Raw genomic sequence first — 17074 nt, forward strand, 5'->3', positions numbered from 1 at the left:
CCTCTAGCGGGTGTGTGGCACATGCTGAGCAGCTCAGCAATATTAGATGATGTTTATCAAATTATCAAATTACAATTCAAATCGCAAAGTTGGTCAAAATGATCCCTTCACAAATGTTGGCTGTAGACGTAGAATGCTTGAAACACATCACAGGTCAAAGCAATAGTCAGCAATCTGTTGGAATAATCATGGTAATTGAAAAAGAGTTGGGCATGTTTGATTCTCTCATTGATGTTTATATAATTTTATATGAAGCGTCTGTAACACATTATTTTGGATGTTAGAAGTAAAGATGGAAGACAATTTGTTATCTTACATAAATACAAGTTCATTACAAGTTAAGATCAATCGACAGCATTTGTGGCATAATTTTGATTACCACAAAAAATCATTTTGACTCGTCCCTACTATAAAAAAAGCAAAAAAACTAGGTTACAGTGAGACACTTACAGGTTACTGTGTGGCACTTACAACGGAAGTTAATGGGGCCAATTTTTGGAGGGTTTAAAGACAGAAATGTGAAGCTTATAATTTTATAAAAGCACTTAAATTAACTGGCCCCATTCAAATCCATCGTAAGAGCTTTTTTTTAAAGAAAAGGAGGGGCACGTCAAAATAAATTTTTGTGGTAATCAATTTTGTCACAACTGCAGTCGATTGTGCTTAGCTTCGACTGCATTTGTGCAGTCGTATTGAACCCGGAATATTCCTTTAACATTTAATATTAGCTTTGTACAGAGAGTATTCATTTATTTGAATGAATACCACTGAAATGTATTGACCTCCCAAATCTGGCTCATATAATTTCAAAATGAAGCGCTGTTATGAAAAAGTGTATATATTTCTCAGACATTTCCTTGTCTTTCTGGAAAGTGATTTGTTAACATGAAGTGAAAATAAAATATTCCTTTGATCCCTTTTTTGCGACTATGAAATATGGTTTCTTGAATTTTTTTTAAAGAAATGGTGCACCACCCCGCTTAAAAGGTGGGAATAAACAATGCAATTTTCTTAAAAAAAAAAACACAAAAAAAAAACCTTATGGAACTAAATTAACAATTTAAAAAGGTATTTGTTTCTTTGCTTAACTTTATTTTTCCATGGTATGGTTGACATTTCTGTGGAATTGTTCATTTCATAAAAAACTAGGTATATCTATACTGAACGTGAAAAAAACACAAACTCAAAAATGTAATTCAAAGTCTAAAAAGGCTAATATAGAGCACTATATAATCTAATGAAAACTTATTTATAATGTTTTCTGCCAATGTTTATTGTATTATGAGATTTACAGCTACTTTTGTATTTTGTTTATCTAATTTTATAGGTATTAGACATGATTGTTTATATTGAGAACTTATTTCAATTAATGAAATAAAGTAACTTATTTTCAGTTTGACAATTGGATGACAGAACTGCCCTCATAATATTATAAAATGCCCTTGAAAATCAATTCCACTGGGTCTTTAAACTGTGTAAATCTGTCTGTCTCCTTTCCTTCTCTGTAGTCTGCAGAAGTATGTTAGAGAGCAGATCCTATTAGCAGTGGCAGTAATAGTGAAGAGAGGCTCTCTTGACAAATCCATCAACTGCAAGAGCATCTTCCATGAGGTCAGCCAGCTCATCAGCAGTGGCAATCCCACAGTGGTAAGACTTTTGCACAGCCAACAGTAGTGAGAAATCACACAAGTTTACACAAAGTCAAACTTTACTGCAACATTGGCTCAATTTGAGTCTTAGGCAATCGATTCCCTCTGTCAATAAATTTGTTAGCATTCTATTTATAAGTTACTTGGTTTAAATCTCTTAATGAGTCCAAATGTTTCTTTCCTGTTGAAACTGTATATTTGGGTTGGACATGTTCAGTTTCTTAAAAAACAAAAACAAAAAAACAGTTGCATCACAGCCCATGAACCATATTTTGCTACTTCCAAGTCGGTGGGAGGTGGTATAAGGTGGAGGGACATTCTCATTCTAGAGAGCATTTTATTGGACAAAAATTGTAGTGCAAGATGATTCATCAGTATATATTGTCCATTTGTTTGTAAAGAGCAAAACTAGCAGTAGACTAGCATATAGATGGCCTCAAAGCTAATAGAGCTGTTCAGCGTGTAGTCCAAAAGCCCAGAGAGAATTCACCATGGGTTCCCTCTGGATTTTCCTATGGGTTTTTATTTAAAAAAAAAAAAAATGCATTTGGCATGCCCAATTCCCACTGTTTACTAGGTCCTCTTGGTGGCGTAGTTACAAACCTCAATCCGGGTGGAAGAGGACAAGTCTCAGTTGCCTCCACTTCTGAGACGGACAATCCGTGCATCTTATCACATGGCTGTGCATGACATCGCGGAGAATCCACACGCAACTTACCACGTGCCCTATTGAGAGCGAGAACCACTAATTGCGACCACGAGGAGGTTACCCTCCTGTGACTCTACCCTACCTAGCAACAGGGCCAATTTGGTTGCTTAGGTGACCTGGCTGGAGTCACTCAGCACACCCTGGATTCGAACTCGGGACTCTAGGGGTGGTAGTCAGCGTAAATACACACTGAGCTACCCAGGCCCTCATATAATGGGGTTCTTGAAGTTATGTGTAAAATAAGGTCTGTGGTAAACATTACTGGATTATACATGTACATTTTGTTCTACAGCATAAATTACACGCATTCATACCTCAAACATGAATTTTGAAGCCGTAATTAACTACATTTTTTTTTTTTTTTTTTAAACGCACAGCAGCTTAAAAATTCACATTTTAGGTATGAAAGTGTGTAATTTATGTTGTAGAACAAAACATCCACTTAACGTCAAATAATGTTTACCACAGACCTTCTTTTACACATAACTTCAAGAACCCCATTATAAAAACCCATTGGAAAATCCAGATTGAACCCATGGCAAATTAGACTTCTGGGTTCTCCTACAAATTGACGTCACGGCTGAACAGCTCTATAGATGTGGACTAAAAGCCAAACATCCCCAATTTTGCTATCATGAGGTCTTTTAGAGAAAAATTACATGCTATCTATTCTGTCCTGCAGAGGGCACTCCAATTTCATGATAGAAGTGCAAACATTTACATTTGTTTAGTCTCAAACAGCAAAGTCTTGTAAAAGATGTTACTTCAATCTCTGCTGAATCTAATTTGTATTTATGATTTAGTTTTTGGACAACTTTTGGCCACTATTGTTTAAATTTAGCCATGAGAATTCACTGAATAAGTCTAAGATATGTAATTTATTTCAACTTGTTGTTCAGTGCGATTTTTACCATTGTGCATGTATGTGTCCGTCCTGCTAGCAAACACTTGCCTGCTCCATCCTGACTGCTCTGTTGAGTGAGTTCTCCAGCTCCAATAAGACCAGCAACATTGGCCTCAGCATGGAGTTCCATGGAAGCTGCAAGCGCATTTTTCAGGTCTGTCATCACTGCCCTGTTATTCTCAGTTTGGCCTTTATTAACGGGTGTTTTTGCTGTTTGGGATTCTGATGTGTGTTTGTGTGTTGCAGGAGGATGATCTCATGCAGATCTTCATGCTCACTATGGAGGTCCTGCAGGAGTTCAGTCGGAGGGAAAACCTCAACGCTCAAATGTCCTCAGTGTTCCAACGTTACCTTGCGCTGGCCAATCAAGTGCTCAGCTGGAACTTTCTCCCACCCAATCATATCCTTTCATTACTAGATTTACATGTTTATTGATATTTGTGTGCTTATGATTTATTTTATTTTATTAATAGGCCAACTATAAAAATAACTTAAACATACTAAATATAAAATGAGGTCTGCCAGAAACTCTTCGTTCAGTTGACAGAAACAAAGACAATCCTAGATTACTCTTCTCCACTATAGATAGACTGCTTAACCCCTCAGCCTCAAATATAATCTGAGCTCTTAAGAAGTGAAAAGTGCAATGAGTTTGCAGCATTCTTCAGTGATTTAATTTTTTGTGTGTAAATGTATAGGAATGATGAAACTGTGGAGGGAGAGAGAGGGGGAGAAATAGGATCAGGACATGATGCAGGCCAGACTTAAACATGCATTGCTGTGTGCACAACTGCTCTTATGTGTTTCAAGCACATGCACTACTCACAGCGCCACAGCTTTTTGTCTTTTATGGAGCTTGGCATGTCTACTACCACTATCCACCACAATCCACTTTTGTGTTTTACAGAAAAATAAAATAATACTTGGTTGGAAACAAAATGTTCATTTTTGGGTGAATTATTCTACATTCATTTGAATATGTTCATACACATTGCTGAAGGTTTGGTTTTAAGTATCAAGTCTCGCGAGTTTTACGTTGCCTTTGCACATATAATCTCTTAATATTAGCATCTGCTAGTGTTAGTCCTAAACCTTGAGCTGTGGCGCTGTGATTGATGGTGCGTGTGCGTCTGTGTGTGTTTTAGCTATCGGAGGTGTTAATCCCACTCAGGCTGACTGTGTGTCTCTCTGTCTCTTTAAAGAGATCAGTGTTGGCGTCGGTGCCAACCAGGGTCGCATATCACTTACAAAGGAGGCCTGTGCCAAGCCCTTATCGTGCCCAATAAGTGTGCCTTTAAACACACAGCTCATTGAGTGCTGGTCTGGAATGTCGGGCAGCCGTTTGTGCATTGAGGTGTTTGCATAGCCTGAAGTCATATTAATTGCCAACTGGGAGCTGGAGGAGGAGATTGTTCTTTGCTACAAAGAGCATATTTGTTAAGGACACAGAAAGGACACAATGTTAAGTGTGTGTGCGTGCGTGCGTGCATGCGTGTGTGTGCGTGTTAGAGACATTTTAAAACAAAATATTTTGGTCTTAATAAAGAAGGCATGTATAAGCTGGTTTTGAGTTCACCTGTCTCAGACTGATGTGTTTTTTAAAGGAATAGTTCACCCAAAAAATGAACATTTTATTACACACCCTATTCTCCATACCTGTATGACTTTTATTTCTCCTGTGGAACACACTTTTTTTTTTTCTTCTTTTTTTTTAATCTTCACACTGCTTTATATAATGCCAAATACTGAAAGTGAATTAGTCGCCATATTTGATTTGGGCACTACAAAGGGAAGTTGGTCAGTGATTTGATTTTAGAGTGAATAAGATGTACATTTCAGTCTGTTCATCATACAAAGTGATTGTACGACTTCTGAAGACTTGGAACATATTGCATAAGTTGTAAACCACTTTTAACAGAAGCTTTATGCTGTTTTTTTTTTTTTTTTTTTTTTTTCTTTTTTTTTTTTTTGTAACCATTCACTTTATTTGGCAAAAAGCTGTATGAAAATTCATAAATTTTTCCTTTTCTGTTCCACAGAAGTAGTAAATTATACGGGATCGGAACGATATGTAATGAGTGAACAATGACATAATTTTATTTTTTTTGTGTGAACTATCAAGGTGTCGTTACATAAGACATGTCTCAGAAACTGCTAGAAAAAAGCAGATTGGTACTGAATCCAAGGGCCGGATTGATGAAACATTCATAAGAATAAAATTATTTTTAACTACTATTTTCTTTTTTAAGAAAAAAGTTAAGATTATCTTGTATTCTCAAAGACTTCCTAAGAATGTTCTTATCTTTTTTCTTAAAATTGACTTGATTGGTTATATTGTTTGTGATATTATTACACTTCCTGCTTTGCTACTGTTTGGATGTTTTTGCTTGCTGCTCTGTGCTTTGCTCCCTTACTTTTGTGTTTTAATTTCTAATTTTCATACCAGCCATTCAGCAGGCTATACTGAGCCTTGATAAGCCAGCAGGACAGATGCCAAGATTAACTGAGAACTGAGAGCACAAACTGATGGCATAAACTGGGAGCTAGACCCAAAGGTGCTCTAGACATCAGACTGTCACAAGTATTACAAATTGCCGCATTGGCATTTTCCACCCCAGATATGGCTATGACCTGACTGGCCAATACTAGTATTCTTCTACCTTTTATATGTCTTGAAAATATATTTTAACCATTAATCTATGTGGAAGAAGACCAAAAGTGATCAGACATTGATGACATCAGTCAGTAGCTAACATTGCAGCTAGAAGGCACTCGAGGTTGAGCAGGCAGCGGCATTCTGCTGTGATCAAAGCCGAGCCCAGCACTCTGATAGTGGGTGACTTTATTATCAGAAACATTGGCAGCAGGATACCACTACTTGCTGCCTCCCTGGAGCAATGTTTTTTTAATTTAAATAAGGGACTTTGGAACATTCTGATGAATCATTTAACTGTATAATCGGATTATTACGCATGTGGGGAATAAATTATATTTGGGAAGAGCAGTCAGAAAAAAAATGAAAACACACCCTAAGAACCTTCAATGAACTCTTTGAAACACTTGAAAGAAACGATGCTCCAAGATTCAGCACCCAAGGAAATGTTCTGGAAAAAGGCCAAGGGAGCCAAGATAACATACTTCAGCCTTCACATTTTGCATGTGACCTCCGAATTGTATGTTGTCCATGTGTAACAAGTTTTATATTTAAATATTGTATTCACAAGATTATTATTTATATATTGATATTGCCAATTAGTCATAATGGGCCGCACCCAAAAATGTAACGGCTTATATCTTCTGAATGACTTAAATCAAAATTATTTTAATACATTTTTATCCATAATGTATACCAAAATCCATGCAAATCGGACAAACAATCTAGGACAAGTTCGAAAAACTAGTTTTTTCAGAAAAAGCATAGTTTTATAGATTTTTTTGTTTTTTTTTTGTTTTTTTTTTTTGCCAATCGAAATCCAAATACTGATTTGGAAGCGCTGAAGAATTCAGAGGAAACATACATTTTTATTCCAGCCCTTACTGTTCCAAAGTAATTAGCAAAAATGAAAATTAGCTTATAGCGCCACCTTGTGGCCGATTCTCTAAGTTATAATATTCATAATGTGATATTTATAATTATTTAAATTATTATATGCTAGATTGTCTTTATTTGGGTGCCCTTCCAGTAAATATTGATACATGCGATTTAATATAATTCAACATTTAATCGGCACATCATATAATTAATTTGATTAAAAATTTCAAGCGATTGACAGCCATATTCAAAAGTTAAAAATACTATTGATGACATTGCTCCTGTTAAGGTCAGGAACATTACTGGCAGGCATAAAGTACCTTGTAGAAAGACAACAGCAGTACAAAGCACGGGAAAAAAATGCAGGAAAGCTGAGTTCATGTGGCGGAAAACAAAAAGTCCATTATAACATCTATTAAGACAGCCTTCATGCTTTCAATGTGGAACTAGGCACAGATAAGACTTTCTTCTCAAACATTATAAATAGCAACTTTACACCCACACTCTCTTTGTAGAGTCTAAGTAACCCCCAATTCAGGTTTCCTGTGAACTGCTCTCTGACAGCAAATGTAACAAGTTTGTAACTTTTTGCATGAAGAAAATCAATGATATTAGAATGGTCATCAGCACGTCCTCAGGTTGCTCCGAGTAAGCAAGCAAGTATGGAAAGCTTTATTTTAAATTAAAACAATGTTTACAAAGTGCTTTACAGATGTTCACATATAGAATAAAATACAGAGTAATGTTAAACATAGAATTTAAACATAAAAATTTGAGTAAAAGACAGTTAAAAGAATGAAAAAATAAATGCAAAAAACATTAACAATTGTATTTTGTTTTCTCTTTCATTGGTTTTCAGTAAATTTATTGTGTGAATAAGTGTGCTTTGAGATACTTTTTAAAAGTGTTAATGGAGTGCTTGTAGGCAATCGGGGAGAGAGTTCTACAGCTTGGGACCATAGTGACTAAAGGCTGACTTCCCAGTTGTCAGCTGTATTTTAGGTACCACCAGCAATTTACAGTTGGACGATCTGAGTGATCTAGGTGGAGTGTATAGTGCTACGGTATGTGACTCTTCAGTCTAATACAAGTCAGGATTCTAGCTGCTGCATTCTAAACTCTTTGCAGGTGTCTACTAGAGCTCTTTGATAAACTGACTGAAATACTATTGCGATAATCAAGTCTGGATGTAACAAATACCTGGATAAGTTTCTTACTGTCAGCAGGGGAGAGAATATCACATACTTCAGAGGCGTTTTGAAGGTGATAATATGCTGTTTTACAGATATTGCAGATACGTTTGTATAACTAAGTGCACTGTCAAACACATTCTTGATTTGTGATTATTGGCCCACTTAGAGGCAAGGAGTCTAGATAAGGCGTAATAGACTGTCTGTGCGCGTTGTTGCCGATAACATGTACCTCTGTCTTATATATGCTCTCTATGTAGTCCAGCATGTTGCTAATTGATTTTTGGGCATCTGGTGCAAGTGACAAGTAGAGTTGTGTATCATCTGCATACTGATAAAATATTGTATTGATTAATTACACCAGCTAATGGAAGCATATATAAGTTAATAACAGCAGGCCCAGAATTGAGCCTTGCGGGACACCGCAAGATATCACATGATGTCTGGAGGTGTGTTTACCCCCTGCTACTTAAGTAGGACCTAAACCAGTCTAGGACTGGGCTTGATAGGCCAACCCAGTTCTGCAATCGTTCAAGCAGAATCTTGTCTTGAACTGTGTCAAATATAGCACTGTGTTCTAAGCAAACTAGGATTGACAGTTTAGCGGAATTGACTTGCAAGTCATTTAGAATCTTTAGAAGTGCTGTTTCCATGCCATGGTTGGCCCTTAAGCCAGACTGGAATGTTTCATTAAGATTATTGGTGTTAAGATGGTTATTGAGCTGTACAAACACTACATTTTCAATTACTTTGCCAATAAATGGAAGATTGGAGATAGGTCTATAGATACTGAGCATAAAAGAACCAAGTGCTTTTCTCCAGCAGATGCCTAACTATTGCTGCCTTTTAAAAGTATGTGAAACATTTCCTTGCTGGAGGGACTGATTAACAATACTCAGAATGTCTGGCAATAAGGAGCTCAAAACTGTTTTGAGGAAGGTATTGGGTAAAGAGGACAGCTAGAAGAGTTCATAAGTTATTTGACCTGTTTGTGTGTGTAAGGGCTGACCACTGAGAAAGTGGACCGATTACATTTCACAGCAGAAGGAGGAGAGTTTAAGCCCATACTGGTAAGACAAGGGTTGGCCATGTTTTTTTATCACTGAAGAATGCTGCAAACTCATTGCACTTTTCACTTCTGAAGAGATCAGGTGATTTTTATTTATTTATTTATTTATTTATTTTTATACCTTTTCTCCCCAATTTGGAATGCCCAATTCCCAATGCGCTCTAAGTCCTCACGGTGGCATAGTGACTCACCTCAATCTGGGTGGCGGAGGATGAACCTCAGTTGCTTCCTCTTCTGAGACCGTCAGTCTGCGCATCTTATCACGTGGCTTGTTGAGCGCGTTACCGCGGAAACGTAGCGTGTGTGGAGGCCCACGCTATTCTCCACGGTATCCACACACAACTCACCACGCACCCCACCGAGAGCGAGAACCACATTATAGTGACCACGAGGAGGTTACCCCATGTGACTAGGTTGCTTAGGAGACCTGGCTGGAGTCACTCAGCATACCCTGGATTTCGAACTCGCGACACCAGGGGTGGTAGTCAGTGTCAATACTTGCTGAGCTACCCAAGCCCCCCAAGATCAGATGATATTTGAGGCTGAGGGGTTAAGCAGTCTTATCTGTAGTGGAGAAGAGTAATCTAGGATTGTCTTTGTTTCTGTCAATTGAACCTGAAGAGTTTCTGGCAGACCTCATTTTATATTTAGTATGTTTAAGTAATTTTTATAGTTGGCATGGTGAACTGTTAGCTTTGCACGCTTCCACTGCCTTTCTGCTTCAGTCTCTTTTTAACTTTACTGTGGAGGTGCTGTTTCTCCAGTGGGTTTAAGTTCTCCCAAGGACAGCCTTTGTTTTTAAGGGGGCAGCAGAGTTGATACATTCACACAGCCTGAGACTAAAACTCACACTAAAATGGCTGAGGAGGAGGTGGTAAGAGGAGTAAGAGACGATATTGAGCTCCATTTAAGTTCAAGTTGAGCTTTATTGTCACTCCGTTATATGTAGAGACATACAAAAGAATGAAATGTCGCGCCTCACAGGACCACGATGCTACATACAGTACTGTGCAGAAGTCTTAGGCACATAAGATGTTTCACAAAAGCATTTATATCTTCAGCTTTAGTGTGTCAATAGGAAATATAAATGTTAGGCTCAAACATTACTTTTGCAAATAGAAAGGTTAGAATAGGAGAACCCTGCAACAGATGTCATGGCCCCCACAAAGTCCCCCACTGAACATCGTGTCAGTCTGAGATTACATAAAGAGTCAGCTGTTGAGACAGCCTAAATAGATAGAAGAACTGTGGCGAATTCTTCAAGAAGCTTGGTACATCCTATCTGCCAACAACCAAGAAAAACTGTGTCCAGGTGTACCTAGGAGAATTGGTGCTGTTTTAAAGGCAAAGGTGGTCACACTGAATATTGATTTAGCTTTTCTAAGTTTACTGGACTTTGAATGACATTAAGTGATAAATGAAAACTATTTGTCATTATTTTTGAAGGCATCCTCACTATGCAACATTTTTTACAAGTGCCTAAAACTTTTGCACAGTACTGTATATAGACACGTATCTAGCCTATATAAAAGAGTAATTTAACTAAACATACTTCAATTTTACTTACATGTAACTACACATAGTGCAACAATACAGATAGTGCAAAAAGGGCAAACAGTGCAAAGGACATTAAGGACCATAAATACACAATGTATACAACACAATAACAGAGAGGGCAATAGAGTTTCAGTCCAGCAGGTCACCGCAGTAGTTGCAGTGAAAGCAAGAGGTGGTGCTTGAAAAAATCTCTATCCATCACTGACAGACTGAGTTGTAAAATTTCAGTCTGTATCTGTCATACTTGTTTTCATTTAATAAGTACAAGGGCTACATTCAGGGGTGTAGTATTCTTTATAATGGAATATACATGACAATGTATATATAATAGATTTTTGAGTGTTTTTGGAGTTCTAGGGTAAAAGTTCTACCTGTCAATCAACCGATGCGCTAAATCAAGTTTTTTTTAACTTTGCCAGTTATGTTTGGCTTTAAAAGGAAATAACCGTCTGGTCAGAAAATTAAAAAAATGCATACAAACATGGACAGGTTCATGGAACTTTTTCAGTGTGCCTGATATAAACATAAAGTGACACAGATGAGAAGCAAACACATCTGAAACTCAGTTAATACACTTACTCCACTAAAATAACTGAGAATTCTGCTCTAAATGTAATGTTTGTGCTTAGATTAAATGTAAATATTATTGGCAGAAACTATACACCACTTTTTTGTGCTTTTTGTTCTTGCAGTAACACACTGTCATAATGATTGATGTATACAGTCATGAAATCGGAGGCTCATTCCTTGAAATCCGAGCACAATTGGTCAAAAGAGACGCATAGTACCATGTACAGTCTGGTGATGGCGCCTGTCTACTTGTGATCAGATTACCCGAAATGCGTCTTTAATACCAGACAATAAACAGGGTACACACACACAGCGGGACAGAGAGCGAAAGAGTGAAGTTTAAACTGATTTGCTAGGTTAGAATTTTATTTGTATTTATTTTTTGCATGTCAAAATGATGGACAGCATTTGGAAGTATCCGTCAACGTTTTTTAAAAAAAACTGTAAAGAATCGGTTAACACAATTCCTTTTGAGAGCACTTAGAGACAGTCCTCTTATCACTCACAGTGTTGGTACATACTGATACTACAGTGGTCAAAAATAGCAGCATCTACTATGGTCACTATCTGGTATGGCCATGTTTGTATGTGGGGCCAGATACATGCTGCAAATGAGTTTAGTAACCCTGTGAAGTTGACTGCCAGTGGATCAGTGAGTACATCCACGTGAATATTGAAATCTCTAGTAATTAAAACATTCAAAGTCCATTCAAATCCTAGAGAACAGTTCCCCAAAATCAAGAAGACCTTTGTTGAGCTTTGGAGGGTGGTGGATAACTAATAATAGAACAGGTTGGTCACTCTTGAGATGTACCGCAAGGTACTCAAATGTTTCAAATTCCCCCAGAGAAATTTGTTTACAGCATAAAGTACAGCAGTACAAACAGATGACACCACCTCCCTTCCCATTTACTCTTGGGAAACAAAAGAATTTAAAGCATGGTGGGGATGTTTCATTAGATACAGCATTGTAATTACTGTCAAGCCAAGTTTCTGTGAGGAAAATAACCTCAAGCTTATGTTGTTAATAAACTGGCTCATTATTAATTTAGCACTGCAGATTTAAGAACAAGGAGATGAGTTTACTCTTTGATACAATTATTTGAATAGTTCACCTTGATTAAATTACATGATTTTGAGGACCTCTTCAGTTTCATTCGGACATGCTACCATGTATTGCAAATGACCGCAATATTCTGAAAAGTAGAATGGTTACCTACATATTAGACATGTTTGCTGGAAGAGGACCGCTAAATGTGTGGTGAGAGAGGGAGAAGATCCCGAGCTGCGATGGTTGCTGAGTTTATCTAGAAGGCCATTTATAACATTAATTTCTTCACACACTGTTAAGCGTGGTGACAACTGATCTGAAGGGTGACTGTGGGTGCCGCTGCTCAGTGTTATGGGTACTGTTGTGCATGCTCCATCCAGCCGCTTTGCTCAAAGTGCCGCCATCTGTCAGAATCCAGGCACATGGCATGGGTGTGATCTGTCCACGACACAATCCCACTTGGCGCGTGTACATGTCATTCACGTGATCCCAAACATGTCATTCGTGTGATCCCAAACAGGTGATCCCACTCCCCGTCTGCAGGACAGCATGTCTGTCCATGGCCCTGGTAACCTCAGAGCAGGTCGTGGCCAGGCCTCGAGTTGGTCAGGTGCTATGAATGGCAGAGGGAGATGACAGATGGCTGTGCGCCACCCCTCATCTCTAACGCTCATGCACAAGTCAAGTTGAGAGAGCTTCAAGACGGCTTTCCCCAGCCCAGCAAGGGGGAGGAGGGCATTCCTGAGGCTGTGGGGAATCTTAAGAGGGAGGATGTGACACTCAAGCTTCCTAATAGCCTTGGAACTCCTCTCTGGCACCGGCAGCTCTCAGCACTTTCATAATTGTTCCTTGAATGCTACTTGATTGATTTACTCGACACACAATATAATCTCCAGCTCACATTCAGCTGCCACTTAACAACACTCCATACAAAACCACATAAGTTACACACAGGCCTGTCGCGATAATTTGATCTAATCACGATTATACGAGTTTACTGCGATCATTGTGTAGTCATTGAACAGTTTATTTCCAGCTCCACGCAGGAAGTGCATAGTGAGCACAAAGCACTGTAGGTTCACTTTTTCAAATTCACGTAACTGAAAAAAAAGAAAACGTCAAATGTGGGAGAGGTTTTCCCTCATGCAAATTAATCTAGCTTTTTATTTTTCACGTTCATCTTGAATAAATGACTACCTCTTAAGATATATATGTATTAATCTTACACTGTGAGAGACATGAACACAAAAGACAATTAAAGAAAATGTTGCAAGAAAAAGTTTGTGAACTTGGAGAATGACCTGGATTTATGCATTGATTACTCATAAAATGTGGTATTTTCTTGACTGCACAGCCCTCTTTAGGTCATGCCACAGCATCTCAATTGGGTAAATGTCAGGACCCTGACTTGGCCATTCCAAAACACGAATCATCTTTTTTTTGTTGCCATTCTTTAGTTGATATACTTGTGTGCTTTTGGTCATTGTCTTGTTGCATTACCCAACCTCTTTTAGCTTGAGGTCATGGACTGCTGCCCTGACATTCTCCTGTAAAATGTCTTCATACACTTTTAAATTCACTGTTCCATCAATAAGTGTCTAGACCCTGAGGCAGCCCCAAACCATGGTGCTCCCTCCACCATGCTTCACAGTTGGGATGAGGTTTTGTTGTTGGTGTGCAGTGCTCTTTTTACTCCACGCATAGCGTTGTACATTTTTGCCAAAAAGTTCAACTATTGTCTCATCTGTCCACAAAATATTTTCCTAGAAGATTTGTAGAACATCCATGTGGTCTTGGGTAAACTTGAGCTTGCCGCAATGTCTGTCTTTTTTCTTTTTTGTACAGCAGTGGTTTCCTTCGTGGTGTCCTTCCATGAACACCATTCTTGTTTACTGTTTTTCTGATAGTGTACACATGAACAAAACTTTGCAGTCGCAGTTTGTTGAGTTTTCTGGAGGTTGTTTGCTGTTAACATTGGGTTCTTTGGGGGCCTGGGTAGCTCAGTGACGCTGCTACCACCCCTGGAGTTCACTAGTTAATTACGGCTTCAAAATTCATGTTTGAGGTATGAATGTGTGTAATTTATGCTGTAGAACAAAATGTACATGTATAATCAAGTAATGTTTACCACAGACCTTATTTTACACATAACTTCAAGAACCCCATTATATGAGGGCCTGGGTAGCTCAGTGTGTATTTACGCTGACTACCACCCCTAGAGTCCCGAGTTCGAATCCAGGGCGTGCTGAGTGACTCCAGCCAGGTCTCCTAAGCAACCAAATTGGCCCGGTTGCTAGGGAGGGTAGAGTCACATGGGGTAACCTCCTCGTGATCGCTATAATGTGGTTTGTTCTCAGTGGGGTGCGTGGTGAGTTGAGTGTGGTTGCCGCGGTGGATGGCGTGAAGCCTGCACACGAGCTATGTCTCCATGGCAACACTCTCAACAAACCACGTGATAAGATGCGCGGGTTGACGATCTCAGATGCGGAGGCAACTGGGATTTGTCCTCCGCCACCCGGACTGAGGCGAATCACTACGTGACCACGAGGACTTAAAAGCACATTGGGAATTGGGCATTCCAAATTGGGAGAAAAAAAAACCATTGGGTTCTTTATCACCACTTTCAGGATTGTCCATGCAAAAAACTTTTATTTAAGGATAGTGATCATATGAAGCCATTTATTATCACATAGTTGTTTGGCTCCTTTTTAAATCATAATAGTAACAGAAATCATCCAAATGGCTCTTATCAAAAGTTTACATACTCTTGAATGTTTGGCTTTGTTACAGACACACAAGGTGACACACACAGGTTTAAATGGCGATTAAAGGTTAATTTCCCACACCTTTTTAAATTGCAATTAGTGTCTGTGTATAAATAGTCAATGAGTTTGTTAGCTCTCACGTGGATGCACTGAGCAGGCTAGATACTGACCCATGGGGAGCAGATAAGAACTGTCAAAAGGCCTGCATAACAAGGTAATGGAAATTTATAAAGATGGAAAAGGATATAAAAAGATATCCAAAGCCTTGAAAATGCCAGTCAGTACTGTTCAATCACTTATTAAGAAGTGGAAAATTCAGGGATCTCTTGATACCAAGCCAAGGTCAGGCAGACAAAGAAAGATTTCAGCCACAACTGCCAGAAGAATTGTTCGGGATACAAAGGAAAAACCCACAGGTAACCTCAGGAGAAATACAGGCTGCTCTGGAAAAATACGGTGTGGTTGTTTCAAGGAGCACAATACGACGATACTTGAACAAAAATGAGTTGCATGGTCGAGTTGCCAGAAAGAAGCCAATGCCACAAAAAAGCCCAGTTACAATATGCCCGACAACACGTTGACACGCCTCACAGCTTCTGGCACATTGTAATTTGGAGTGATGAGATCAAAATAGAACTTTATGGTCACAACCATAAGCGCTATGTTTGGAGAGGGGTCAACAAGTATTGTGCTCCTTGAAACAACTACACTGTCTTTTTCCAGAGCAGCCTGTATTTCTTCTGAGGTTACCTGTGGGTTTACCTTTGTATCCCGAACAACTTTTAATCAGGGCCATTTGGGTGATTTCTGTTATCATTATGATTTAAAACGGAGCCAAACAACTATGTGATAATAAATGGCTTCATTTGATCACTATCCTTAAATAAAAGTCAGTTTTTTTTTGTTTGTTTTTTTGCATGATCAGTCATATTATCAAAATCAATGCCAAAATTTCACAATTTGAAATTTTTACTCCATGACAGCTATGTTCATAGACACATTTTTGCTTGATAACAATGGCATACAATGCTTATTGATTTGTAAGGTTTTGTTGAAAGTAGCTATCACAAGTCTTTGGAAGTCATCTGTACAGTGCATCAAATATTCATAAATTCAGTGATTGTGTATCTTCCAGATTCAGACAATTTCCAACTACTTTCCTCTCTCTAACACCTTGTCTATACCCGGTTCCAGCTTGACAATGACCCTGTGCACATTGTTGATATCAACAACAGTAACATCTGTGGAAAAAATGAACACCTAATTTTTATATGGCTAAATTTAAATATTCTGACAGTGTGACTAAGTTGGGTCTTTGCAGATTCCTTTCATCAGGCTCTTACTGATTAAACTACAGTCATGTCTTGGCATTTCTGAAGGCAAACAAAACAACTTACATTTTCCTACAACCAAGAGAGCATTAGAAGAGAACATATTTTACACAGTTGGAAAAATGATGGCTTGGTCCATAATTATGAAAATGCACCATAGTTCTTCCATAGTATCCATAGTTTTAACAATGCTATTTGTAATAGTTCATGGTAACCATAGGTAAAACCATGCATGGCTCCTCAATACCATGGTTAGTAACTATGGTTTCTATGTAAATATCTATGAAAAACAGCAGTCTAAATACATTTAGGAAGTTTTTCTGCCACAACTACCATAGTTAATACCGTACAGTTAGTGTTATTACAGTAAATCCATGGTACATTTTTGTAAGTGTTGTGATTTTGAGAATTGAAAAGCCTTCTAATTTGTTTTCTCCTGTTTCCTGTGTCGTTTAGAATGTGGGGGCTGTTAATTTTAAACTAGTTTCATCACCGAGACATACGGGTTTTGCAACAGTACCACATTCAATTCTGTACCGCATTCAAATGGGTTTCGTGATTCCCGTCGCACGTCTCACTTGTTCACAGGTGCATTTAAAATAGTCTGTCCGCGAATTACCGTACCTGCTCTACACTGATGCTGTTTTATCCATGATTGAGCAGTGTTGATAATTGATCCATGTAGCGCTGTTTTATTGCGCTTTTCAGTGAGCCGTTCTGATCCCCTGCTGTCCTACATTTCAGAAA

General features: G+C 38.4%; 1 protein-coding gene across 1 annotated transcript in view; it reads left to right on the plus strand.

Annotated features, from left to right (window-relative positions):
• LOC127446882 (exportin-4-like) overlaps positions 1-17074 on the plus strand; it is a 69495-nt gene that overhangs the window by 25037 nt on the left and 27384 nt on the right. The window contains exons 4-6 of the mRNA XM_051708187.1: positions 1509-1647; positions 3300-3416; positions 3509-3661. Coding sequence (XP_051564147.1) covers positions 1509-1647; positions 3300-3416; positions 3509-3661 — 409 coding nt within the window. The remainder of the gene's footprint in view (positions 1-1508; positions 1648-3299; positions 3417-3508; positions 3662-17074) is intronic.

The sequence above is a fragment of the Myxocyprinus asiaticus genome, chromosome 10 (genome assembly GCF_019703515.2).
Source record: "Myxocyprinus asiaticus isolate MX2 ecotype Aquarium Trade chromosome 10, UBuf_Myxa_2, whole genome shotgun sequence".
Lineage (NCBI taxonomy): Eukaryota > Metazoa > Chordata > Actinopteri > Cypriniformes > Catostomidae > Myxocyprinus > Myxocyprinus asiaticus.